The following is a 26,663-nucleotide window of genomic DNA, read 5'->3' on the forward strand; positions in this document are numbered from 1 at the left end:
GAGGTTTGCAGTGCAAATGGCTGCACAGATACGCAACAGATGCTATTGCAAGCGACTTGGGCTAACTCCATATAGTGCTTTCACAGGTAAAACTCCCAATATTGCTCACATGATGGTATTTGGTACTGAGTGTTATGCTTATAAGCAAGACAAAAAGAAACTTGATCCAAGGTGTGAAAAGGGCATTTTCATAGGGTATGCCAAATATAGCCCTGCATACAACGTGTACTTCCCAGAGACAGGGAGAGTGTCAAAGCACAGACAAGTCAAGCCCATATTGAAGGGCAGCCAGATCCAGACAGGTCTACATGACTATTCTGATGATGATTGTTATGATGACACTGAGCTGAATGGAGCACCAACTAGGATGGGTGAACAGCCCCAGGCTAGTCAGACAGCGCCTACAGAGGCAAGGGGTGAAAGTGGCACATCACCTAGGGTTCAAGGTGATAGTGGGGGCACACGCCGCTACCCAGACAGAAGTAGAAGACCACCAGCATATCTTAGGGACTATCAGTGTAAGACTGAACATATTGAAGATGAACAGGAGGTGGATTATTTCTATAGAGCTGTCTATGATGTACCCAAAACATATACAGAGGCTATTAGCTCTGAAAGATCTCAGAAGTGGGTCAAAGCAATGGAGGACGAATTTACCTCATTAAAAGAGAATGACACCTTCACCCTGTGTCCACTGTAAAAAGGGAAAAAGAGCAGTGGGGGAGCGTTGGGTTTTTGCTGTCAAAGAAAGCCCTGACCAACCTGAGACTTTCAAAGCTAGATATGTAGCAAAGGGGTACAGCCAGGTAGAAGGTATAGATTACAAGGAGACCTTCTCTCCGACCACTAGCATGACCTCAGTGAGGATTCTCATACAGAAAGCCACACAGGATGACCTTGTGCTCCACCAAATGGATGTCAAAACAGCTTATTTACACGCTCCAATAGATTGTGAGGTTTACATCGAGCAACCTGAGGGATTTGAAGTAAAGTCTAAAACTAATGAACATTTAGTATGTAAACTCAACAAGTCTTTGTATGGTCTAAAGCAATCTGGACGTAATTGGAATAAGCTATTTGATGATCACCTGGTAGAAAATGGTTTTGAACAGAACGCAGCAGAGAATTGTGTCTCTGAAAAACAGTCTACTGGTGTATGGGATCATGGGTGACATTATTTATTTTGACACTGCTATAAAGATGAGCCTGAGTGGGTGTGTTGAACATGTGATCTAATGCAGTCTCATCCACGCATTGTCAATGACCAGCTTTTGGTCCTCTGAGGACCCGTATTGTATATATAGATCTGCACATGTGTCAAATAGATATTCTTCTTCTCTTGTTCGAACGAAAGAGCACAGTGTGGGTGTGTGTCATTTTCCGCCTGAATGGCACACTTTATGTTTATGTCTTGGCAAGACAATTAATTCGCTGTAGGATGGCTAACGTTAACTCAACACGTTCCCAGGCCAGATTGGACATGAAGTCCCTCCAGCGAGTTCTGGGTCTACCCCGGGATCTCCTCCCAGTTGGCAGTACCCAGTAAACCTCCAAAGGAAGGCGCCCAGGAGGCATCCTAATCAGATGCCTGAACCACCTCCACTGGCTCATTTCGACGCAAAGGAGCAGCGGCTCTACTCTGAGCTCCCTCCGGATGTCCGAGCTCCTCACCCTATCTCTAAGGCTGAGCCCAGACACCCTACGGAGGAAACTCATTTCAGCTCATGACCATAGGTGAGGCTTGGAACGAAGATTGACTGGTAAATTGAGAGCTTTGCCTTCCGGCTCAGCTCCTTCTTCACCACAACGGTCCGGTACAACGTCGACATTACTGCTGATGCTGCACCAATCCGCCTGTCAATCTCCCGCTCCATCCTGCCCTCACTCGTGAACAAGACCCCGAGATACTTGAACTCCTTCACTTGAGACAAAAACTCATCCCCAACCCGGAGGAAGCAATCCACCATTTTCCGGTAGAGGACCATGGCCTCAGACTTGGAGTTGCTGACTCTCATCCCGGCCATTTCACACTCCGCTGCAAACCGCCCCAGTGCTCGCTGGAGGTCACGTTCTGATGAAGCCAACAAAACCACATCATCCGCTAAGAGCAGAGATGCAATTCTGAGGTTCCCAAACGGACACACTCCTCACCTTGGCTGCGCCTTGAGATCTTGTCGATGAATATCACAAGCAGAATCGGAGACAAGGGACAACCTTGGCGGAGTCCGACACCCACTGAAAACCTGTTTGACTTTGTGCCGAGAATGCAGACACAGCTCTCACTTTGGTTATACAAGGACCGGATGGCTTGTAGCAACTGTCCCGGTACCCCGTACCCCCATTATTATTATTATTGTTATTGTTGTTATTATTATTATTATTGTTATTGTTAATTATTTCCAGTGTTTTCTGTTTCTTCCAAAAAACATTTCCCTTGGGATTGAGACCCTTTCTCACTACACATACAACCAAATAGTTTTAACACCAGAAATGTTAAAATTGGACACAACATTGACAAATGATAAAAACCAAAAGAAAAATTAGGTCATTCTAAAATATGACTGCTTTTATTAAACATTAAATAAATTTCAGGATTATATTTTGAAAAGATATTTGGGCAGCAAATTCTCAATGTTGTTAAGTAAAAATTGTGCTTTCAAAACTGAACAAAATATATTGTAAGTTTTAACTTTTCAAGGAATTATTTTAATTTTGAATTTGATTATACGTTTTATAATTACCACTAAATAAACATATAACTTGATAGAAAAAAAATCTACTCGACATGTCAATAGGAGATTAATTTGTACACAAAACCAACGAAAATATTTTAAGTGGCAAATTCTTACTTACATACTTGTTGTGGCAGTTTTATGTTAATTTATTTAAAGAAGGTAATAATCACACCATTAATGATCGATTGATTTTAATTATTGCACCATGTAGGTGAACACATCATTAAACATGTTGGTGCATCAGGTTATATTTGGTTAAAATCATAATTCTTTACATTGCTCTCAAACAACAAGGCAACGTGACTGAAAACTCTGAAATCAGCAGTTTTCTAAACATAGTTTGTGTGAAGCACCGACTTTTATCAATGGATGACCACATTTATTTTGTCCCTTTTCTGAGGAGGCTAAACTCTGGTTTCAGAGGTTGGGGGATTCAGTAATTGTTCAAAGTAAATCTCACACTTTCATGTCATGTAGGATTTTCTTTCCATTTTATTGAAATGGTACTTTTTGTGTGATCATAGGATGTATACAGATGTGAGGACAACAAAAGAGAAACACTGACAAAACTGAGAAATTTGAAAAGAATGTTTAATATTTGTTATATGTGTAGCCCGTGGAATTAGATACCACACAGGACACAATTACTTCCGGGGTTCTTGTAGCTTTAATTTTATTGTTTGAACCTTCGAATGCAGATCGTTTTACTGAGTGCATACATTCCTGTGTCTTTCGAGCAAACAGCTCATAAATGTTCACAGATGTGGCAAGTTTAACAGAAAAGATTTTAAAAAGGGAAATAATAAATACAAAATACGGTGCAAAATACGGCAGTGGACTATGTACGTTAAACAGGGTTTAACAAAGACATGTGGAACTTCCTGAAGATCGCGCAACTTCTCACTCTGTCAGTTACCTTTAAACAGAATTAAAATGCATATAAAACCTTTACATCCCAAATACAATGGCATGGTGTGGCTTTATTCACGCCAACATTACCTTGTCATGCCTGCAATGGCGAACAGCGGTCGACGGCTCGCGCCCAAAATCACCGAACATCAACTCCAGTAGCGTCTAAATCAAACCATCTTGTCAAATTACCGACATACAATATTGTTTGGAATAATGTTACAGGTATATTTCACAAGATATTTACCCTTACTTACTACGGAGTCAGAGCACCGTCACACCGCAATCTTCAGGCGCTCCACACAAGAAAAAAAAGAAAGAATACCCAAGATGCACTTGGATAACTTGCACGGAGTTACAATAAAAGTCCGCCACTGCCACTTACTGGTCAAAAACATGCAATGACAACCAAAACTATAAAAATACACTCATAATCTGCCTCACAATTTAAATACATCAAATGACATTTTACATGGCTTGACAGTGTAACAATTACATATATTAACAGTTAAACTATACTAAATTTAAGTGGAAAATCATTTAACATATTTAACAGATTTACCACCCGGCTACATACTCCCCTGCAAATATAGTCAACGTCCTCGGTGACTACGAAACATGAACTGACTCAAATACTCCCTGCAAGGCCTTTTCAAAGAGAGCAGCACCCAGGCTTGTCAAAACCTTAGAGACCATGTCTGTGCTGACTGAGACTGCATTACAGGCTGACTTTGGCAGATGAAATGGGTTTGAATGAGATCCAGCCATTTCCCGCTTGCTTTTCCTAATGGCAGGTTTAGGTGCATAGGTTCTACGTCCTGCTCCACCAGCATCCTCTGTTAGTGCGGGCCTGTCCCTGTTTTCAATAATGGGCAAGTCACTGTCGCTAACGTTTGGATGCACATCATTAACACATTCTGTTTCTGTGCCACAATTTCTCATATCTGAATAACCTTCCTCAGGTCCTTCACCGTCACTCTCATCTGTGGGTGCTGTCACAGGTAAACTAACACTTTCTGCTGCAAGAGGCAGGTTAGGTACTTGCACAAGCCGGCGAGGGATGACTTCCTCAACAATAACAAAATCAGCCTCAGGTGACTCAGGCTCATCCTCAGCTACAGGCTGTGTAGTGGTCTGTAACCTAGTTCTAGTTCTTGGTTTGGGAACTGGTTTCGCACAAGGTCGCAACTCTGACCTATGAACTCTTTTAATGGGACCTCCCTCAAAAGGTTCAACAGTGTGTGTGGTACCCTGGATGTCAACTACCTTGTAGACTGTTGAGGTCCATGTGTCCTGAATCTTATGTCTACCTGGGGGTCTGTGACGTAGGAAAACCAACTGACCAATGTCCACAGGAGGACAATACACCTTCTCATTTTGCAGTGAGATCCTCTCAGCTGCCTTCTGCTCTGAGTACTCTCTGGCTCTCTCATGTGCCTGTCGGAGTCTCTCCTGATGAACAGACAACCAATCCTGTTTCCTGTCTGACACACACTCACGCCCTAATAAAGCATCTACTGGGAGATGTGGCTGTACCCCGAAAAGCAAATAATAAGGCGAGTACCCTGTGGTGGAATGAGGAGTGACATTATAGGCATATACTACTTCAGACAGATGCTCTGGCCAACGCTTTTTTTTCTCTGGTGGGAGTGTCCTTAACAAGTCATGGAGTGTGCGATTGTATCTTTCACACTGACCGTTTCCCTGTGGCCTGTAGGGAGTTGTCCGTGTCTTTTTAACCCCATAGAGTTTGCACAGCTCTGCTATAATTTCACTCTCGAAATTTCGACCTTGGTCTGAGTGCAGTCTCTCTGGGACCCCATATTTCATGAACCACTCCCTGAGCAAAACTTTAGCTGTAGTGTCAGCCTTCTGGTCTTTGGTAGCATACGCTTGTGTGAACTTTGTAAACACATCGGTCACAACAAGGACATTTTCACGGCCATCTGAAGCTGCCTCCAACACTGTAAAATCAACAGCCACCACTTCTAGAGGTCGGGAGGCCAGGAATGCCTGAACTGGAGCATGGATTTTTGGCTGAGGCATCTTGGTCAAAATGCACCGCTCGCAGTTTTTAACCCAGCTTTCCACATCCTCGCATAGCCCTACCCAAAAACACCTCCCTCTTAGCAAGTTTACAGTGCGCTCTATGCCCTGATGTCCCATGTTGTTATGTACATTTTCTAGAACTTGGTCCCTCAAACAACTAGGCACGAGTAACTGCCACACTTCTCCATGACGTGGGTCTGTGATAACCCTGTACAACAACCCTTCTCGTTGTTGTATGCATCTCCATTGTTTCAACAATCTTTTCACTTGACTAGACAGGGCTGCTCTCTCTCTGGGACATGGCCTCCTCCCCCGATCCCAAAATGCCCTAAACTCTTTTAGGGTGGGGTCACCGGCCTGAAAACCTACCAGCTCCTCTCTGGTATAACCTGGCAGTGTGGGGGTGTTGCCCTGTTTAGTACCTGTCTCACCAGACCTCGACTCCCCAGCACGGATCTGTCTCACTTTGTAACACTCCAGACCTCTAGAGACAAGACCAGGATCCAGAACTGTTCCTCGCTCAATCAGGTTACACACAGTGATACAGTCGTCAAAATCCGAGTCAGGGTCTGTTTCAGGCTCCCCTGCAAACTCCTGCCTAGAGAGAGCATCTGCGGCGGCATTACTGCAACCAGGACGGTACTTAACCTCGAAATCAAAAACAGACAGTTGCGCTACCCACCTCTGCTCTATAGCACCTAACTTGGCTGTCTTGAGGTGGCAGAGGGGATTTTTATCAGTCAGGACAACAAACTTTGAACCAAGCAAGTAACCCCTGAATTTTTCAGCAACTGCCCATTTTAAGGCAAGTAACTCCAACTTCATGCTACTATAATTTCGGTCATTCTTCTCAGCCTGGCGTAGTCTGCGGCTAGCATATGCTAGGACACGTCTGGTGTCACCTTGCTGCTGACACAATACAGCGCCTAATCCATGCTGACTAGCATCTGTCTCAACTACAAATGGTTGTGTGAAATCGGCAAAACCCAAAATGGGAGCAGAGGTAAGTTTTTCCTTTAACTGCTCAAAGGAAGGGTCACACTCTGGTGTCCACATATTACAAAACTGGTGACCTACTTTCCCTGTTTTTTTCACACCTGAACATTTGTTGACTAGGTCATGCAGTGGCCCGGCAATCTGTGAGAAGCCTCGAATGAATCTCCTGTAGTAACTACAGAAACCCAAGAACGACTGCAGCTCTTTGGCAGTGGTTGGGACCTTCCAGTTCTTAACAGCAGAGACCTTGGAGGGGTCAGTTCCTATACCTTCTGCTGACACCTGATGACCCAAAAACTTTACTGACTGTTGTAGAAAAGCACACTTCTGCAACTTCACCTTAAGGCCCGTCTCTGCCAGTCTCTTAAACACAGTCTCAAGTCTCTCCAAATGCTGCTCAAATGTCTCTGAAAAAACCAAGATGTCATCTAGGTAGACCAGGAGTATCTGAAAAATGAGATCATTCATAGTAACTTGCATAAGTCTCTGAAATGTAGCTGGACCGTTACAAACACCAAAAGGCATTCTCACGTACTCATACAGACCAAACGGTGTAGTAAATGCAGTCTTAGTCCGATCTCTCTCATGCATAGCTACCTGGTGGTATCCGCTCGCCAGATCTATGGTCGAAAAGAACTTTGCCCCTCTCAGCGCATCAAAACTCTCATCAATTCTCGGGAGCGGGAATGCATCACGTCTTGTGTTTGAGTTGAGTTTCCTGTAATCGACACATAGCCTCAGACTACCATCTGCCTTTCTCACTAGTACTATGGGCGAAGCATAAGCACTAGAGCTTTCTTGAATGACCCCTTTTTTAAGCAGCTTGCCAATATGTTCCCTGACTTCACTGTACTGTGTGGGTGGGATTCGTCTGTATGGCTGTGTTACAGGTATGTCATCTGTCAGATGGATCTCATGTTGTACTTTGTCAGTGTGGCCTAGATCTTCATCTTCTGTTGCAAACACAAAAGAGTACTTCTCCAGTAACAAAGTCAGCTGTGCTTGCTGTTCTGGGCTACCACAAAAATTGAGCTTGCCGAAAATTTCCTGCACATCTGTCGGTGTTTCGGGGTGTTCACTGATACTCACTTGTTCAGTGTCTGCTGAGATTCTCTGGAACTGTACCTCACAAAGCTCATCACTTTTCACACAGTCTACCTGAGTCAAAACCCCTAGCCTAGTCCGTGGCCCTAGCCAGATATCTTCATCAGACATGTTCATGACTCGGACTGGAAAAATGTGATTGCCCGATGAAACCAAAGTAGGCACAACAACCAAACCTCCAGGAACGGGGACACCCACAGACTCCAGCAACAAAAAAGAACCATCCTCACTCACAGTCCTGAGTCCCCTAGCCATAACTGTAGCAGCAGATGAAGCAGGTATATGGACTACATCCTTACCAGCTACCCTAGCGAAAGAGAGTCTGTCTGTTGCATGTACTGCATGAAGATGATTAAAAGCCTCTCTCCAGTTTGAGTCAAACCTCTCTTGCAGTGTGGTGTCAAACTCAGTGTGTACTAGCTCTCTGCATTTTTTGACAATGTTCATCCCTATTAGACCTGGAACAGAGGAAGAGTGTTCAGAATCTTTAACTATCAGAAAACCTCGCTCTGGGATAGTCAGACCCATGGCTTCTACATCAAGCTCCACATAGCCCATATAGGGTATGTCTAATCCATTAGCTGCAGTGATCTTTAACCACTCAAATGCCGGGTGAATGTCTTCGCCTTTCACTGTCAGGTGTTCCCTGAAAAAACTCTCAGAAATTGTACTGACCTGGCTACCAGTGTCAAGTAAGCAGGACACTGTAACACCTCGTAGTTTCACCTCAACAGTTTTACATTCTCCGACTGCACGCTCTAAGATCCTGCTTCTGTCTGGAGTCTCTTTTGGTGAGCCAGCTTCCTCCCCTCGAGTTGTGTGGCTCATGACAACTGAGGGTGCGAGTTTTCCTGCACTACATAAGAACTAGGTGTTGCGTCCCCTTGACCCCCTCTGGCCTGTGAGCATTTTCTTGCAATGTGACCTATGCCTCTACACTTGAAACAGATAGGCTGACCATCTGGTGTGAACTTTGGCTGGGGTCTAGGTCGTGGCTTGGGCTCTAGGAATGTCTGTTGAGTGCTGCGCTTACTCAGTTCACCTACAGCAAAGGCTAGATCAGCGAGTGTTTTGCCTAACTCTGCTAGCTGTTTTTCTTGATGGGCTACTGCTCTCCGAACATCATTTAATGCAATACCTTGGTCATTGTTTGTTTTAATAATAGAGCACTGGGTTTCCGGAACCTCTGATGTAACTTGGTTGCTCTTTATGACCCTGGGACGATGAGACCTGCTGTCCTCCATCTCCCACAGGAGGGCCTCGTTCCTCACATCTAGAGGACTGCTCTCTGGTTTGTCCCTAACCATTTTCCTGAGTTCACGCCTGAGTGCTGCTTCTCTTAAACCCTCAATAAACCGGTCTCTGAGCACAGTTTTCTCATTAGGTATTACATCTGTGGACTGTTTCACTACAGAGCTCAAAATCTGGGATAGTGCATGGGAGTAGTCACGGAGGTCTTCTCCATCAGTTTGGTTACGGTTGTAAAAGGTCTGCAAAAGCTGTGTGGAACTGCGCTTTTCCCCAAATGCATTGCTCAGGTAAGAGTATAAATCACTGGGCCCCACTGACTGACCCCTCATGCATAGTCGCACCTCTTCCAATGCAGGGCCACGCAATAGAGATAGTATATAGTCACATTGTTCTTCTGTTGTTTGCTCTCTGTATCTTAAAACCCTTTCAACCTCTTCAATAAACTCTTCGACAGATCTCCTGTCTGTACCACACTCCCCACTAAATGCTTGGATCTGGCGTTCTCTTGGAACATAGATGTATGAACGTGTGGGTGCACTGTTATCACTTGCTCTCTGAGCCCTTGCTTCACCATTTAACCTGGTGAGCTCATCTCGCAGTCTGGCAAGCTCTTGCATGGTGGTCTGCATTTCTTTTGTAGCACCTTCACCTATACCCATTATGCCACCTGAGGTGTGGCCATTATCATTACGTGAACTCCCTTCATCACCAGAATCACTAGACATAATGATATATTAATCTTTACTCAGTCCAGTATAAATGAGGATATTTAGTTCAAAACCTGGTTCAAGGATACTACAAGGACAGTCTTTAACTTGGAGCCTTGCTGGATCTTGGTCTTTGTAGCTGAAGTTAGCGCTGGAGTCCTCTGCGCTGGTACGGCTGAGTCGTGTGAAACAGGAAGCACCAGAACCTCTTAGATGCCCTCACGTCGTCTCTCGCTGGTCACCACCTCCACAGCAGGATGGCTTCAGACTCAACACCAACGGACGTCACCAGCAATCTTCACCACTGCCGTATTTTTTTTTTTAAGTAAAAAAAAGCCACTCTGTTGCCAATTTAAAAAAAATGTTTTAGCTACACCCCACTCCTGGTACCAAAATTATGTAGCCCGTGGAATTAGATACCACACAGGACACAATTACTTCCGGGGTTCTTGTAGCTTTAATTTTATTGTTTGAACCTTCGAATGCAGATCGTTTTACTGAGTGCATACATTCCTGTGTCTTTCGAGCAAACAGCTCATAAATGTTCACAGATGTGGCAAGTTTAACAGAAAAGATTTTAAAAAGGGAAATAATAAATACAAAATACGGTGCAAAATACGGCAGTGGACTATGTACGTTAAACAGGGTTTAACAAAGACATGTGGAACTTCCTGAAGATCGCGCAACTTCTCACTCTGTCAGTTACCTTTAAACAGAATTAAAATGCATATAAAACCTTTACATCCCAAATACAATGGCATGGTGTGGCTTTATTCACGCCAACATTACCTTGTCATGCCTGCAATGGCGAACAGCGGTCGACGGCTCGCGCCCAAAATCACCGAACATCAACTCCAGTAGCGTCTAAATCAAACCATCTTGTCAAATTACCGACATACAATATTGTTTGGAATAATGTTACAGGTATATTTCACAAGATATTTACCCCTACTTACTACGGAGTCAGAGCACCGTCACACCGCAATCTTCAGGCGCTCCACACAAGAAAAAAAAGAAAGAATACCCAAGATGCACTTGGATAACTTGCACGGAGTTACAATAAAAGTCCGCCACTGCCACTTACTGGTCAAAAACATGCAATGACAACCAAAACTATAAAAATACACTCATAATCTGCCTCACAATTTAAATACATCAAATGACATTTTACATGGCTTGACAGTGTAACAATTACATATATTAACAGTTAAACTATACTAAATTTAAGTGGAAAATCATTTAACATATTTAACAGATTTACCACCCGGCTACATATGTATGAAAGCAGTAATGCAATAACAATAATAGAATAGAAAAACAGACAATGCAACTAATACCATATATTAGAAGAAGACCAAGAACAACGTATTACTATAATTATATTTTTATTATTATTATTATTATTATTATTACTATTATTGTTATTAATGGTGATGTTGTTGTTATAGAGCTTACCGTATGTCCCAGCTGGCAGATCAGTCACTGTGAAACAGAGGGAGGTTTTTGTACGGCTCTCTATCACCGTGTGAACACCCGCTGACTATTGATATAGTGGTAACTCTGACAGTAGTAAACTGCTGTATCCTCAGCCTGGACTCCACTGATGGTCAGGGTGAAGTCAGTCCCAGACCCACTGCCACTAAACCTCGATGGAGTTCCTGACTGAAGAGTGTTTGCGTTATAAATGAGGAGTTTAGGAGTTTCTCCAGGTTTCTGTTGGTACCAGCAGAAACAGGGACTCCTGCCACTACCACAAACAGTATTAACAGGTTGACTCAGTTTGCATGCCAGACTGACTGATCCTCCTACATTGGCAGCTTTCATTGAAGGAGTCTGAGTCACAGTGACCTGACTGCTTGATCCTGAAAACAGAAACGCACAAACAGACTGAAAGTGAAGGCCTTCATTGTCTCACATGTACATCTGGAAATCTCTGTGAAAGGACAGATGTGTTACTCATTACATCACATAAACACATAGAATTCCTTTTTTCAGGTGTTGTTTTAACTGAAACTCAACAGTGTAAAACACAAACAGGGACTTGGTAGAAACAATGTGCAGGTGGGGAAACACAAACTGGTGAGATCAGAGAAAGTTCTTTCAGGAGAGGAAAAGTTGAGATGAGGAAAACAAGGAAGACAGTGAATCATCTCTGCCGGTCTTACCTTGAATAAAGGCAGCACATGTCAGGATGAAAATGCTGCTCCAACACATGGTTTTTACCTTTGCTGTCACAATGAACAAGTGTTGGTGGCTTTGCTTTGGACTTGCAGAGTTATAAAGGTTTCATGAGCACTGAAGCATGTCCTTCAAAGAAGAAGTGTCCTCTCTATGCAAATGAGCTTCCTGGTGAGACTGCTGTTAGTAGCAGATGTGTATATCATGTCCTGTGAGGACACACCGTCTTGTGTGTGCTCCAGCCACTTATTACAGTAGTCACCACCACCTTCTGTGACTAATGCCAAGTTAGATGAAGAAGAAATGATCTTGGATTAAGAACACTCTATAACACTTCGTAACACCTTGAGAAGTTATGTGAAATTGTCATGCTTTGATTTCATGATATTCAGATTATACCGTTCACACACTGGAACACAAATCCAGTTCATGATGAACTCGGAAGAAAAAAAAAACTTCTCTCAGGGTTTTTCATTTATGTCCAAATACAAGCTCCCCTACATATGCAGATCTTCTTGTTTGTCTTTCAGCTTGTTTCCTGTTTCTCAGGGGTCACCACAGTGGATTTTACAGTTTCCATCGTACTGATGGAAACTGGGTGCAGCATCAATGGAGGCCGTTGTTAACCCAGGCCTTGACAGATCCGGTCTGGTCTTGTCCTCACCTTTAAGTGCCTTAATAACCTAGCTCCTTCGTATCTTTCTGAACTCCTTCATATCCACACGCCCTCCCACACTCTCAGATCCTCTTCTGCTCTCTAACTCACTGCAACTTTGGCCCGCTTGACTACCATGGGGTCTAGAGCCTTCAGTCATTCTGCCCCCCGCCTATGGACCTCTCTCCCACAAGACAGTCACAAGACTGACTCCCTTTCAACCTTCAAATCTCATCACAAAACGCACCTTTTCAAACTGGCATATTCAGTCTGATCCACGCTTCATTGAGTTTGGTGCAGATGATGATGTTATACTTATCTGTTGTGTTAACTTCTTATTGTCTACCTGCTTTGTTTTGATGCTCTGCTGTCTGATACAGTGCTGCTTGTTTTTTACTGTGTTCTGTAAGGTGCCCACAGATAAAATGTTTTATCATTATTATTGTTATTATTTATTTCATTTTTTTTTAATCAGCAAAACGATTTGACAAAACTCACGCTGGATACCCTTCCTGTCACAACCAGTAACCCTCTGGACGGGGGCACAGGTAAAGCACAGGATGGCGCCACATATACAAATAACCTCCCTGAAATCAGTTGCTATTGTCTAACATTCCTGATTGTTGTGTCCAGAGATGAACTTAATCCCAAATCAAGTATTGTCTGAGAAGATCTGTGCACCAATAAGAAACAAACAGGCGAGAACAAGACTGGGTGCTAACTGAAGCTACAGTCTACTACTACTACTACTACTACTACTACTACTACTACTACTACTGCTCCTACTGCTCCTACTACTACTACTATTACTACTAATACTAATACTTCTACTACTACTACTGCTACTACTACTACTACTACTACTAATGCTAATACTACTATAATAGTAATACTAATACTTCTACTACTACTACTGCTGCTGCTACTACTACTACTAATACTACTGCTACTGCTACTACTACTACTACTACTACTACTGCTACTACTACTACTGCTACTACTACTACTACTAATACTTCTACTACTACTACTACTGCTACTGCTACTACTACTACTACTACTACTACTACTACTGCTACTGCTACTACTACTACTACTACCAATACTAATACTTCTACTACTACTACTACTACTACTACTGCTACTACTACTACTACTACTACTACTGCTGCTAATACTACTGCTACTACTTTTGGCTGCTCCTGTTAGGGGTCGTCACAGTGGATCATCCATTTCAGTCTAAGTCTAGACAGTCTAGGTCTAAGACAGGGGCATGGACACACGTGCTGTTGCATCATGGTACCTTTTTTGTTTCTAAACTGTGTTGAAACAGTTAAGTTGTGTTCCACTTGATGTCAGACGTCAGAAATTCTAGCTGGTCGGGCACAAAAAGAAGTGCTGCACCTCCCAGTGGCCAGACTGGAAATAACAGGGGACAAATATGGACACCCACAAGAGACTTGACGTTAATATGGCTGGCATTATGTCAGTAATATTTGGCAATGTAAACTGGCCCATTACCAAATAAATGTATCAGCTGTGTTGTAAATTAATATTTCAAACTTGTGTTTGGCCATTTAACATACAGTTTTTATTTTTCATAAAGTTTGAGACCATTCAATGTTGAAAATCAAAATTATATGTATTTAAGAGAAGACATTGTGAATAATGCTGTGTACTATTATGCTATACAGCCTTGCTGAGCTCTAATAAGTGCATCTTGGTGACCTACAGACTGAAAAGAAACGCTCTGAGTTTCACACTTCAACTTAAAGGACCAGACGACCCCATTTTTCCAGTAAGAAGTTGAAATTTCGGACATTCCAGCATCATCCGGAACACATAAGTGCATAGTGTAGTATATGTTTTTGTGCTCGCATTAAAATGTGTACTCACAACTCTTTTAACAGAGATACGTATGTATGTGTTTATTGAAGACGTTGATCACTTCTCCTACTTCGGCAGCCTTCTCTCCTCATAAACTGACATCGAGTCTGAGGTCAACCATCTCCTGAGTTGTGTCAGTGGTGCTTATGCCAGACTCAGTAAGAGTCTTTGAAGACCGAGACCTAAAGGCCCAAACAAAACTCCTGGTCTACAGAGGGGTGGTTCCCCCCACCCTGCTGTATGAAGGAGAGTCATGGACCACCTACAGCAGGCACCTGAGAGTCCTGGAACAATACCGCCAAAGATCCTTATGAAAGATGCTGAGGATCAGCTGGAAGGACAGACGCACCAACATCAGTGTTCTGGAAGAAGCCAACATGACTAGCATCACCACCACTATAATGCAGCACCAACTCTGATGGACAGGCCGTGTCATCCGCATGTCCAACACACGTCTCCCCAAAGAGATCCTGTACCACAGCTGAAGGAAGGTCAGTGAGCTCCCGGCAGGCAAAACAAAAAAACCGTTTCAAGGACAATATCAAGCCCAGTCTGAAGAAATTCACCATCACATCGAGCACCTGGGAAGACATTGCACTGGATAGATGCTCCTGGAAGAAATCCGTGCAGGAGGTAGCTGCATGTCATGAAATGGAGCTCCACTGTGCTGCAGAGAAAAAACCACAGCACCACAAGGAGACAGAGAACAAGACTCACCCACCACCACCACCAACCACCAACCACTTTCCCCTGTCCACACTGCACCAAAGTATGTGGATCGCAGATCTGCCTCTACAACCATCTGAAGACCCACAAGTAGACAAACCAATTGAGAGGACAGTCATACTCGCTTCGAGTGACCGCCGATGATGATGATGATGATGCATGTGTGTACGTATGTACTTATGTTTTATGATAACTGTTGCTCAATTCTGATGGTTGTAAAGCACTTTGGCACAAACCTGGCTTGGTGTTGAGTTGCTCTAAAAATAAATGTGACCTTGACCGAGACCTTGTTATTATATCACATGACAGGAACATGTTATAGGAAATGTTCCATCATCTCAGCCTCAATAACATCCTCAAACATGTTATGAATGTTGCAGTGAGAATGTTATTCCTTTATTTTGAGACACTGTGGTAATGTTTCATAAAATAAGATTATATAATCTGCTACCTCAACAACGTCCCCAAAACATCCTCACAATGCTGCAGACAAAACCTTCTACCTGTGTTAGAATACCACACTACAGGAAGTCTGTGAATGTTCTCATTCATCCAGGTCATGGTTGTCCAAAGGAATTGAATCGAGTGCAGCTGGATTTGGTACATATCCGTGAAGACGTTTCGCCTCTCATCCAAGAGGCTTCATCAGTTCGTGCCTTTCTGACTAGACCAAGCTAGTCTGACTGGCTGGTGATGAAACTCAGATATTTATCCTCTTTGGAGTCGTTATCAGAGCTATTGATGTCAATGGCTCTTTGTGATCCGATGTTAAGCAGCGACGGTCGTTGGAGGTGTTAGTTTTGACTTCGTTAGTGCTCCATTCAGTGGTCATGAGTCGTTGGAGCGGTTAGTGAGCGACTGTTGTTCTTGGAGGCTAGGCTTCTTGAGTCTCCTGGGTAGAGATGAAAGGACGGTATTGTTAGTGGGAGGTAGGTGGTGTGGCAGAACTCCTTCTCTGTTGAGGGATGGTTTTTCCAGTTTCACATAGATGGCTTCCTTCACCCCTCTTTCAAACCATCTATCTTCCCTGTCCAAAATGTGTACGTTGCTGTCCTGGAAGGAGTGTGTCTTCTGTGTAGATAGACTGCTGAGTCTTGTCTTGAGGAGTTTGGCCTTCTGTGTTGGGCCATCCGTTTGTGTAGTGGTTGTTTGGTTTCTCCTATGTATAGGTCAGTGCAATCCTCATTGCATTGTACAGCATACACCAGATTGCTTTTCCGGGTGTGTGGTACCCGGTCTTTGGGATGAACCAGTCTTTGTCGGAGTGGGTTGCTGGGTTTGAAGTATACCGGGATGCGGTGTTTGTTAAACATTCTCCTGAGTTTCTCGGAGACCCCAGAAACATACGGGATGACTATGTTATTCCTTGTGTTCCTCTTCTCCTCATCGCTCACCTGGTTGGTCTTTCTGGAACGTGTTATGTTTTCACAAAGGTCCAACTGGGGTAGCCGCAGGTTTTTAAAGCTTCCCTCAGGTGTTTGTGTTCTTCTCGATGGGCCTGAGTGTTGCTGGGCACATTATCAGCTCTGTGTTGCAGAGTTCTGATGACGCTCAGTTTGTGTTCCAGAGGGTGGTGTGAGTCGAAAAGTAGATATTGTTCTGTGTGTGTAGGTTTCCTGTAAACCCCAATGTGGAGGCTCCTGTCTTCCCCAATGTGGACGTCACAGTCCAAGAAGGGCAAACTGTTGTACTTTACGTCTTCCCTTGTGAAGTTAATGTTCTTGTCCACTAAGTTGATGTGTTTGGTAAACGCTTACACCTCTTATGTTTGGATTTTGACCCATGTGTCGTCCACATATCTGAACCAGTGGCTCGGAGGTGTTCCTCTGAAGAAGTTCAGGGCCCTGTGTTCTACCTCTTCCATATATAAGTTGGCTACAATGGGAGATACCGGTGAGCCCATTGCACAGCCGTGTTTCTGTCTGTAAAACTGGCCCCTGAATTGGAAATATGTAGTGTTCAGGCAAAGGTCCAGTAGTTGGAAAATCTGGTCTGGGCTGAGGTTGGTCCTATTGTGGAGGGTGTTGTAACGTAGCAAACGTTGCCTCACAGTTTCCAAAGCCTTCATGGTTGGGATGCAGGTGAATAAAGAGGTCACGTCGTAGGATACCATGGTTTCATCCGGTTCCAGTTTTACGCCTTGGACCTTGTCCTCGAAATCAATGGAGTTTTGGATATGGTGAGGTGTTTCGCCCACTAAAGGGGTCAAGATGTTGTAACTCCATCGAGGTTTAGTGGCAGTGGGTCTGGGACTGACTTCACCCTGACCATCGGTGGAGTCCAAGCTGAGGATACAGCAGTTTACTACTGTCAGAGTCTCCATAGTATCAATAGTCAGGCTGTGTTCACACGGTGATAGAGAGCCGTACAAAAACCTCCTTCTGTTTCACAGTGACTGATCTGCCAGCTGGGACATAAGCTCTATAACAACAATGATAATAATAATAATAATAATAGAAATAATAATAATAATAATAATAACAATAATATTAATAAAAATAATGATAATAATAAATATAGCCGCAAGCGGCGATTAATGGGGTCCAAGCAGTATTGCAGCCGCCATGTGTCCGATCTGTTTCATATTTGGTACATGGCTTCTATGTGTCACAAAGAATAAGCCTATCAAATTTCATGAAGATTGGCCGTTCACACTAGCAGATATTAGCTGCTGAATTTTGATTGGCTGTTTGGCAGCCATTTTGGTAATCAAGCCAATCAGCACTTTAGGCAATGTAGCCAAATGGGTCCAAGTATAAGTATACCAAATTTCAGATTTTTTGATCAAGCGGTTTTTGAGATGTCGGATTACTTGGGTCGCCTTTAATATGTCGTGTAGACCGTGGAATTAGATACCACACAGGACACAATTACTTCCGGGGTTCTTGTAGCTTTAATTTTATTGTTTGAACCTTCGAATGCAGATCGTTTTACTGAGTGCATAAATTCCTGTGTCTTTCGAGCAAACAGCTCATAAATGTTCACAGATGTGGCAAGTTTAACAGAAAAGCTTTTAAAAGGAAAATAATAAATACAAAATACAACATACGGTGCAAAATACGGCAGTGGACTATGTATGTTAAACAGGGTTTAACAAAGACATATGGAACTTCCTGAAGACCGCGCAACTTCTCACTCTGTCAGATACCTTTAAACAGAATTAAAATGCATATAAAACCTTTACATCCCAAATACAATGGCATGGTGTGGCTTTATGCACGCCAACATTACCTTGTCATGCCTGCAATGGCGAACAGTGGTCGACGGCTCGCGCCCAAAATCACCGAACATCAACTCCAGTAGCGTCTAAATCAAACCATCTTGTCAAATTACCGACACACAATATTGTTTGGAATAATGTTACAGGTATATTTCACAAGATATTTACCCCTACTTACTACGGAGTCAGAGCACCGTCACACCACAATCTTCAGGTGCTCCACACAAGAAAAAAAGAAAGAATACCCAAGATGCACTTGGATAACTTGCACAGAGTTACAATAAAAGTCCGCAACACTGCCACTTACTGGTCAAAACATGCAATGACAACCAAAACTATAAAAATACACTCACAATCTGCTTCACAATTTAAATACATAAAATGACATTTTACATGGCTTGACAGTGTAACAATTACATATATTAACAGTTAAACTATACTAAATTTAAGTGGAAAATCATTTAACATATTTAACAGATTTACCACCCGGCTACATACTCCCCTGCAAATATAGTCAACGTCCTCGGTGACTACGAAACATGAACTGACTCAAATACTCTCTGCAAGGCCTTTTCAAAGAGAGCAGCACCCAGGCTTGTCAAAACCTTAGAGACCATGTCTGTGCTGACTGAGACTGCATTACAGGCTGACTTTGGCAGATGAAATGGGTTTGAATGAGATCCAGCCATTTCCCGCTTGCTTTTCCTAATGGCAGGTTTAGGTGCATAGGTTCTACGTTCTGCTCCACCAGCATCATCTGTTGGTGCAGGCCTGTCCCTGTTTTCAATAATGGGCAAGTCACTGTCGCTAACGTCTGGATGCACATCATTAACACATTCTGTTTCTGTGCCACAATTTCTCATATCTGAATAACCTTCCTCAGGTCCTTCACCGTCACTCTCATCTGTGGGTGCTGTCACAGGTAAACTAACACTTTCTGCTGCAAGAGGCAGGTTAGGTACTTGCACAAGCCGGCGAGGGATGACTTCCTCAACAATAACAAAATCAGTCTCAGGTGACTCAGGCTCATCCTCAGCTACAGGCTGTGTAGTGGTCTGTAACCTAGTTCTAGTTCTTGGTTTGGGAACTGGTTTTGCATAAGGTCGCAACTCTGACCTATGAACTCTTTTAATGGGACCTCTCTCAAAAGGTTCAACGGTGTGTGTGGTACCCTGGAAAGTTGAGGTCCATGTGTCCTGAATCTTATGTCTACCTGGGGGTCTGTGACATAGGAAAACCAACTGACCAATGTCCACAGGAGGACAATACACCTTCTCATTTTGCAGTGAGATCCTCTCAGCTGCCTTCTGCTCTGAGTACTCTCTGGCTCTCTCGTGTGCCTGTCTGAGTCTCTCCTGATGAACAGACAACCAATCCTGCTTCCTGTCTGACACACACTCACGCCCTAATAAAGCATCTACTGGGAGATGTGGCTGTACCCCGAAAAGCAAATAATAAGGCGAGTACCCTGTGGTGGAATGAGGAGTGAGATTATAGGCATATACTACTTCAGACAGATGCTCTGGCCAACACTTTTTTTTCTCTGGTGGGAGTGTCCTTAACAAGTCATGGAGTGTGCGATTGTATCTTTCACACTGACCGTTTCCCTGTGGCCTGTAGGGAGTTGTCCGTGTCTTTTTAACCCCATAGAGTTTGCACAGCTCTGCTATAATTTCACTCTCGAAATTTCGACCTTGGTCTGAGTGCAGTCTCTCTGGGACCCCATATTTCATGAACCACTCCCTGAGCAAAACTTTAGCTGTAGTGTCAGCCTTCTGGTCTTTGGTAGCATACGCTTGTGTGAACTTTGTAAACACATCGGTCACAACAAGGACATTTTCACGGCCATCTGAAGCTGCCTCCAACACTGTAAAATCAACAGCCACCACTTCTAGAGGTCGGGAGGCCAGGAATGCCTGAACTGGAGCATGGATTTTTGGCTGAGGCATCTTGGTCAAAATGCACCGCTCGCAGTTTTTAACCCAGCTTTCAACATCCTCGCATAGCCCTACCCAAAAACACCTCCCTCTTAGCAAGTTTACAGTGCGCTCTATGCCCTGATGTCCCATGTTGTTATGTACATTTTCTAGAACTTGGTCCCTCAAACAACTAGGCACGAGTAACTGCCACACTTCTCCATGACGTGGGTCTGTGATAACCCTGTACAACAATCCTTCTCTTTTTTGTATGCATCTCCATTGTTTCAACAATCTTTTCACTTGACTAGACAGGGCTGCTCTCTCTCTGGGACATGGCCTCCTCTCCCGATCCCAAAATGCCCTAAACTATTTTAGGGTGGGGTCACCGGCCTGAAAACCTACCAGCTCCTCTCTTGTATAACCTGGCAGTGTGGGGGTGTTGCCCTGTTTAGTACCTGTCTCACCAGACCTCGACTCCCCAGCATGGATCTGTCTCACTTTGTAACACTCCAGACCTCTAGAGACAAGACCAGGATCCAGAACTGTTCCTCGCTCAATCAGGTTACACACAGTGATACAGTCGTCAAAATCCGAGTCAGGGTCTGTTTCAGGCTCCCCTGCAAACTCCTGCCTAGAGAGAGCATCTGCGGCGGCATTACTGCAACCAGGACGGTACTTAACCTCGAAATCAAAAACAGACAGTTGCGCTACCCACCTCTGCTATATAGCACCTAACTTGGCTGTCTTGAGGTGGCAGAGGGGATTGTTATCAGTCAGGACAACAAACTTTGAACCAAGCAAGTAACCCCTGAATTTTTCAGCAACTGCCCATTTTAAGGCAAGCAACTCCCACTTCATGCTACCATAATTTCGGTCATTCTTCTCAGCCTGGCGTAGTCTGCGGCTAGCATATGCTAGGACACGTCTGGTGTCACCTTGCTGCTGACACAATACAGCGCCTAATCCATGCTGACTAGCATCTGTCTCAACTACGAATGGTTGTGTGAAGTCAGCAAAACCCAAAATGGGAGCAGAGGTAAGTTTTTCCTTTAACTGCTCAAAGGAAGTCACACTCTGGTGTCCACATATTACAAAACTGGTGACCTACTTCCCCTGTTTTTTTTCACACCTGAACATTTGTTGACTAGGTCATGCAGTGGCCCGGCAATCTGTGAGAAGCCTCGAATGAATCTCCTGTAGTAACTACAGAAACCCAAGAACGACTGCAGCTCTTTGGCAGTGGTTGGGACCTTCCAGTTCTTAACAGCAGAGACCTTGGAGGGGTCAGTTCCTATACCTTCTGCTGACACCTGATGACCCAAAAACTTTAATGACTGTTGTAGAAAAGCACACTTCTGCAACTTCACCTTAAGGCCCGTCTCTGCCAGTCTCTTAAACACAGTCTCAAGTCTCTCCAAATGCTGCTCAAATGTCTCTGAAAAAACCAAGATGTCATCTAGGTAGACCAGGAGTATCTGAAAAATGAGATCATTCATAGTAACTTGCATAAGTCTCTGAAATGTAGCTGGACCGTTACAAACACCAAAAGGCATTCTCACGTACTCATACAGACCAAACGGTGTAGTAAATGCAGTCTTAGTCCGATCTCTCTCATGCATAGCTACCTGGTGGTATCCGCTCGCCAGATCTATGGTCGAAAAGAACTTTGCCCCTCTCAGCGCATCAAAACTCTCATCAATTCTCGGGAGCGGGAATACATCACGTCTTGTCTTTGAGTTGAGTTTCCTGTAATCAACACATAGCCTCAGACAACCATCTGCCTTTCTCACTAGTACTATGGGCGAAGCATAAGCACTAGAGCTTTCTTGAATGACCCCTTTTTTAAGCAGCTTGCCAATATGTTCCCTGACTTCACTGTACTGTGTGGGTGGGATTCGTCTGTATGGCTGTGTTACAGGTATGTCATCTGTCAGATGGATCTCATGTTGTACTTTGTCAGTGTGGCCTAGATCTTCATCTTCTGTTGCAAACACAAAAGAGTATTTCTCCAGTAACAAAGTCAGCTGTGCTTGCTGTTCTGGGCTACCACAAAAATTGAGCTTGCTGAGAATTTCCTGCACATCTGTCGGTGTTTCGGGGTGTTCACTGATACTCACTTGTTCAGTGTCTGCTGAGATTCTCTGGAACTGTACCTCACAAAGCTCATCACTTTTCACACAGTCTACCTGAGTCAAAACCCCTAGCCTAGTCCGTGGCCCTAGCCAGATATCTTCATCAGACATGTTCATGACTCGGATTGGAAAAATGTGATTGCCCGATGAAACCAAAGTAGGCACAACAACCAAACCTCCAGGAACGGGGACACCCACAGACTCCAGCAACAAAAAAGAACCATCCTCACTCACGGTCCTGAGTCCCCTAGCCATAACTGTAGCAGCAGATGAAGCAGGTATATGGACTACATCCTTACCAGCTACCCTAGTGAAAGAGAGTCTGTCTGTTGCATGTACTGCATGAAGATGATTAAAAGCCTCTCTCCAGTTTGAGTCAAACCTCTCCTGCAGTGTGGTGTCAAACTCAGTGTGTACTAGCTCTCTGCATTTTTTGACAATGTTCATCCCTATTAGACCTGGAACAGAGGAAGAGTGTTCAGAATCTTTAACTATCAGAAAACCTCGCTCTGGGATAGTCAGACCCATGGCTTCTACATCATGCTCCACATAGCCCATATAGGGTATGTCTAATTCATTAGCTGCAGTGATCTTTAACGACTCAAATGCCGGGTGAATGTCTTCGCCTTTCACTGACAGGTGTTCCCTGAAAAAACTCTCAGAAATTGTACTGACCTGGCTACCAGTGTCAAGTAAGCAGGACACTGTAACACCTTGTAGTTTCACCTCAACAGTTTTACATTCTCCGACTGCACGCTCTAAGAACCTGCTTCTGTCTGGAGTCTCTTTCGGTGAGCCAGCTTCATCCCCTCGAGTTGTGTGGCTCATGACAACTGAGCGTGCGAGTTTTCCTGCACTACATAAGAACTAGGTGTTGCGTCCCCTTGACCCCCTCTGGCCTGTGAGCATTTTCTTGCAATGTGACCTATGCCTCTACACTTGAAACAGATAGGCTGACCATCTGGTGTGAACTTTGGCTGGGGTCTAGGTCGTGGCTTGGGTTCTAGGAATGTCTGTTGAGTGCTGCGCTTACTCAGTTCACCTACAGCAAAGGCTAGATCAGCGAGTGTTTTGCCTAACTCTGCTAGCTGTTTTTCCTGATGGGCTACTGCTCTCCGAACATCATTTACTGCAGGAACTTGGTCATTGTTTGTTTTAATAGTAGAGCACTGGGTTTCTGGAACCTCTGATGTAATTTGGTTGCTCTTTATGACCCTGGGACGATGAGACCTGCTGTCCTCCATCTCCCACAGGAGGGCCTCGTTCCTCACATCTAGAAGACTGCTCTCTGGTTTGTCCCTAACCATTTTCCTGAGTTCACGCCTGAGTGCTGCTTCTCTTAAACCCTCAATAAACCGGTCTCTGAGCACAGTTTTCTCATTAGGTATTACATCTGTGGACTGTTTCACTACAGAGCTCAAAATCTGGGATAGTGCATGGGAGTAGTCACGGAGGTCTTCTCCATCAGTTTGGTTACGGTTGTAAAAGGTCTGCAAAAGCTGTGTGGAACTGCGCTTTTCCCCAAATGCATTGCTCAGGTAAGAGTATAAATCACTGGGCCCCACTGACTGACCCCTCATGCATAGTCGCACCTCTTCCAATGCAGGGCCACGCAATAGAGATAGTATATAGTCACACTGTTCTTCTGTTGTTTGCTCTCTGTATCTTAAAACCCTTTCAACCTCTTCAATAAACTCTTCGACAGATCTCCTGTCTGTACCACACTCCCCACTAAATGCTTGGATCTGGCGTTCTCTTGGAACGTGAATGTATGAACGTGTGGGTGCACTGTTATCACTTGCTCTCTGAGCCCTTGCTTCACCATTTAACCTGGTGAGCTCATCTCGCAGTCCGGCGAGCTCTTGCATGGTGGTCTGCATTTCTTTTGTAGCATCTTCACCTATACCCGTTATGCCACCTGAGGTGTGGCCATTATCATTACGTGAACTCCCTTCATCACCAGAATCACTAGACATAATGATATAGTAATCTTTACTCAGTCCAGTATAAATGAGGATATTTAGTTCAAAACCTGGTTCAAGGATACTACAAGGACAGTCTTTAACTTGGAGTCTTGCTGGATCTTGGTCTTTGTAGCTGAAGTTAGCGCTGGAGTCCTCTGCGCTGGTACCGCTGAGTCGTGTGAAACAGGAAGCACCAGAACCTCTTAGAGGCCCTCACGTCGTCTCTCGCTGGTCACCACCTCCACAGCAGGTTGGCTTCAGACTCAACACCAACGGACGTCACCAGCAATCTTCACCACTGCCGTATTTTTTTTAAGTAAAAATAAGCCACTCTGTTGCCAATTTAAAAAAATGTTTTAGCTACACCCCACTCCTGGTACCAAAATTATGTAGCCCGTGGAATTAGATACCACACAGGACACAATTACTTCCGGGGTTCTTGTAGCTTTAATTTTATTGTTTGAACCTTCGAATGCAGATCGTTTTACTGAGTGCCTAAATTCCTGTGTCTTTCGAGCAAACAGCTCATAAATGTTCACAGATGTGGCAAGTTTAACAGAAAAGATTTTAAAAGGAAAATAATAAATACAAAATACAACATACGGTGCAAAATACGGCAGTGGACTATATATGTTAAACAGGGTTTAACAAAGACATGTGGAACTTCCTGAAGATCGCGCAACTTCTCACTCTGTCAGTTACCTTTAAACAGAATTAAAATGCATATAAAACCTTTACATTTCCCTTACTACCCAAATACAATGGCATGGTGTGGCTTTATGCACGCCAACATTACCTTGTCATGCCTGCAATGGCGAACAGTGGTCGACGGCTCGCGCCCAAAATCACCGAACATCAACTCCAGTAGCGTCTAAATCAAACCATCTTGTCAAATTACCGACATACAATATTGTTTGGAATAATGTTACAGGTATATTTCACAAGATATTTACCCCTACTTACTGCGGAGTCAGAGCACCGTCACACCGCAATCTTCAGGTGCTTCACACAAGAAAAAAAAGAAAGAATACCCAAGATGCACTTGGATAACTTGCAGAAAGAGTACACAAGATGCACTTGGATGACTTGCACGGAGTTACAATAAAAGACCGCAACACTGCCACTTACTGGTCAAAACATGCAAAGGCAACCAAAACTATAAAAATACACTCACAATCTGCTTCACAATTTAAATACATCAAATGACATTTTACATGGCTTGACAGTGTAACAGTTACATATATTAACAGTTAAACTATACTAAATTTAAGTGGAAAATCATTTAACATATTTAACAGATTTTCCACCCGGCTACACATCCACCCACCCACCCACCCATCCATCCATCCACCCATCCATCATCTATCCACCCATCCATCATCCAAACCGTTTATCCTGCTGCTGTTTGGTCATTACTGCAAAACCTGAGAAAAATAGAAAGAAAAAATCTGCAACTTGCCGTAAGTCGGTTTATATGGCAACAACAACAACAACAATAATACCAATCATAACAATATCAATAACAATAATAGGTGGCACGGTGTCGCAGTGGTTAACACGGTCGCCTCACAGCAAGAAGGTCCTGGGTTCGAGCCCCGGGGTAGTCCAACCTTGGTGGGTCGTCCCGGGTCGTCCTCTGTGTGGAGTTTGCATGTTCTCCCCGTGTCTGCGTGGGTTTCCTCTGGAGGCTCCTGTTTCCTCCCACAGTCCATAATAAGAAGAAGAAGAAGACGAAGATGAAGTATAGCTACTCATCAATAAAGCCATATTGCAAGAGGTCAAATCGAAAAAAAAAGAACTAGTCAACGTTGGTCTTACAGGCATCGCTTTTTCTCATAATAATAATAATAATAATAACAGCAATAATAATACTAATAATAATAATGATAATAACAATTACAATAACAATAACAGCAATACAAATAATAATAATAATAACAATTACCATAATAATAATAATAACAGCAATACTAATACTACTAATAATAATAATAACAATTACAATAATAATAATAACAGCAATACTAATACTACTAATACTACTAATAATAATAATAACAATTACAATAATAATAATAATAACAGCAATACTAATACTAATACTAATAATAATAACAATAATAATAATAACAGCAATACTAATACTAATAATAATAATAACAATTACAATAATAATAATAACAGCAATCCTACTAATAATAATAATAATAATTACAACAATAATGATAATG

The 26,663-nt window shown here is 43.4% G+C and overlaps 1 protein-coding gene across 1 annotated transcript in view; it reads left to right on the top strand.

Moving 5' to 3' along the window:
• Positions 1 to 1,098: 1,098 nt before the first annotated feature.
• LOC130120407 (immunoglobulin lambda-1 light chain-like) overlaps positions 1,099 to 26,663 on the top strand; it is a 46,650-nt gene continuing 21,085 nt past the window's right edge. Inside the window, exon 1 of the mRNA XM_056288946.1 lies at positions 1,099 to 1,168. Within this exon, the coding sequence (XP_056144921.1) occupies positions 1,099 to 1,168 (70 nt within the window). The remainder of the gene's footprint in view (positions 1,169 to 26,663) is intronic.

This window comes from Lampris incognitus, chromosome 11 (genome assembly GCF_029633865.1).
Source record: "Lampris incognitus isolate fLamInc1 chromosome 11, fLamInc1.hap2, whole genome shotgun sequence".
In the NCBI taxonomy this organism is placed as follows: domain Eukaryota; kingdom Metazoa; phylum Chordata; class Actinopteri; order Lampriformes; family Lampridae; genus Lampris; species Lampris incognitus.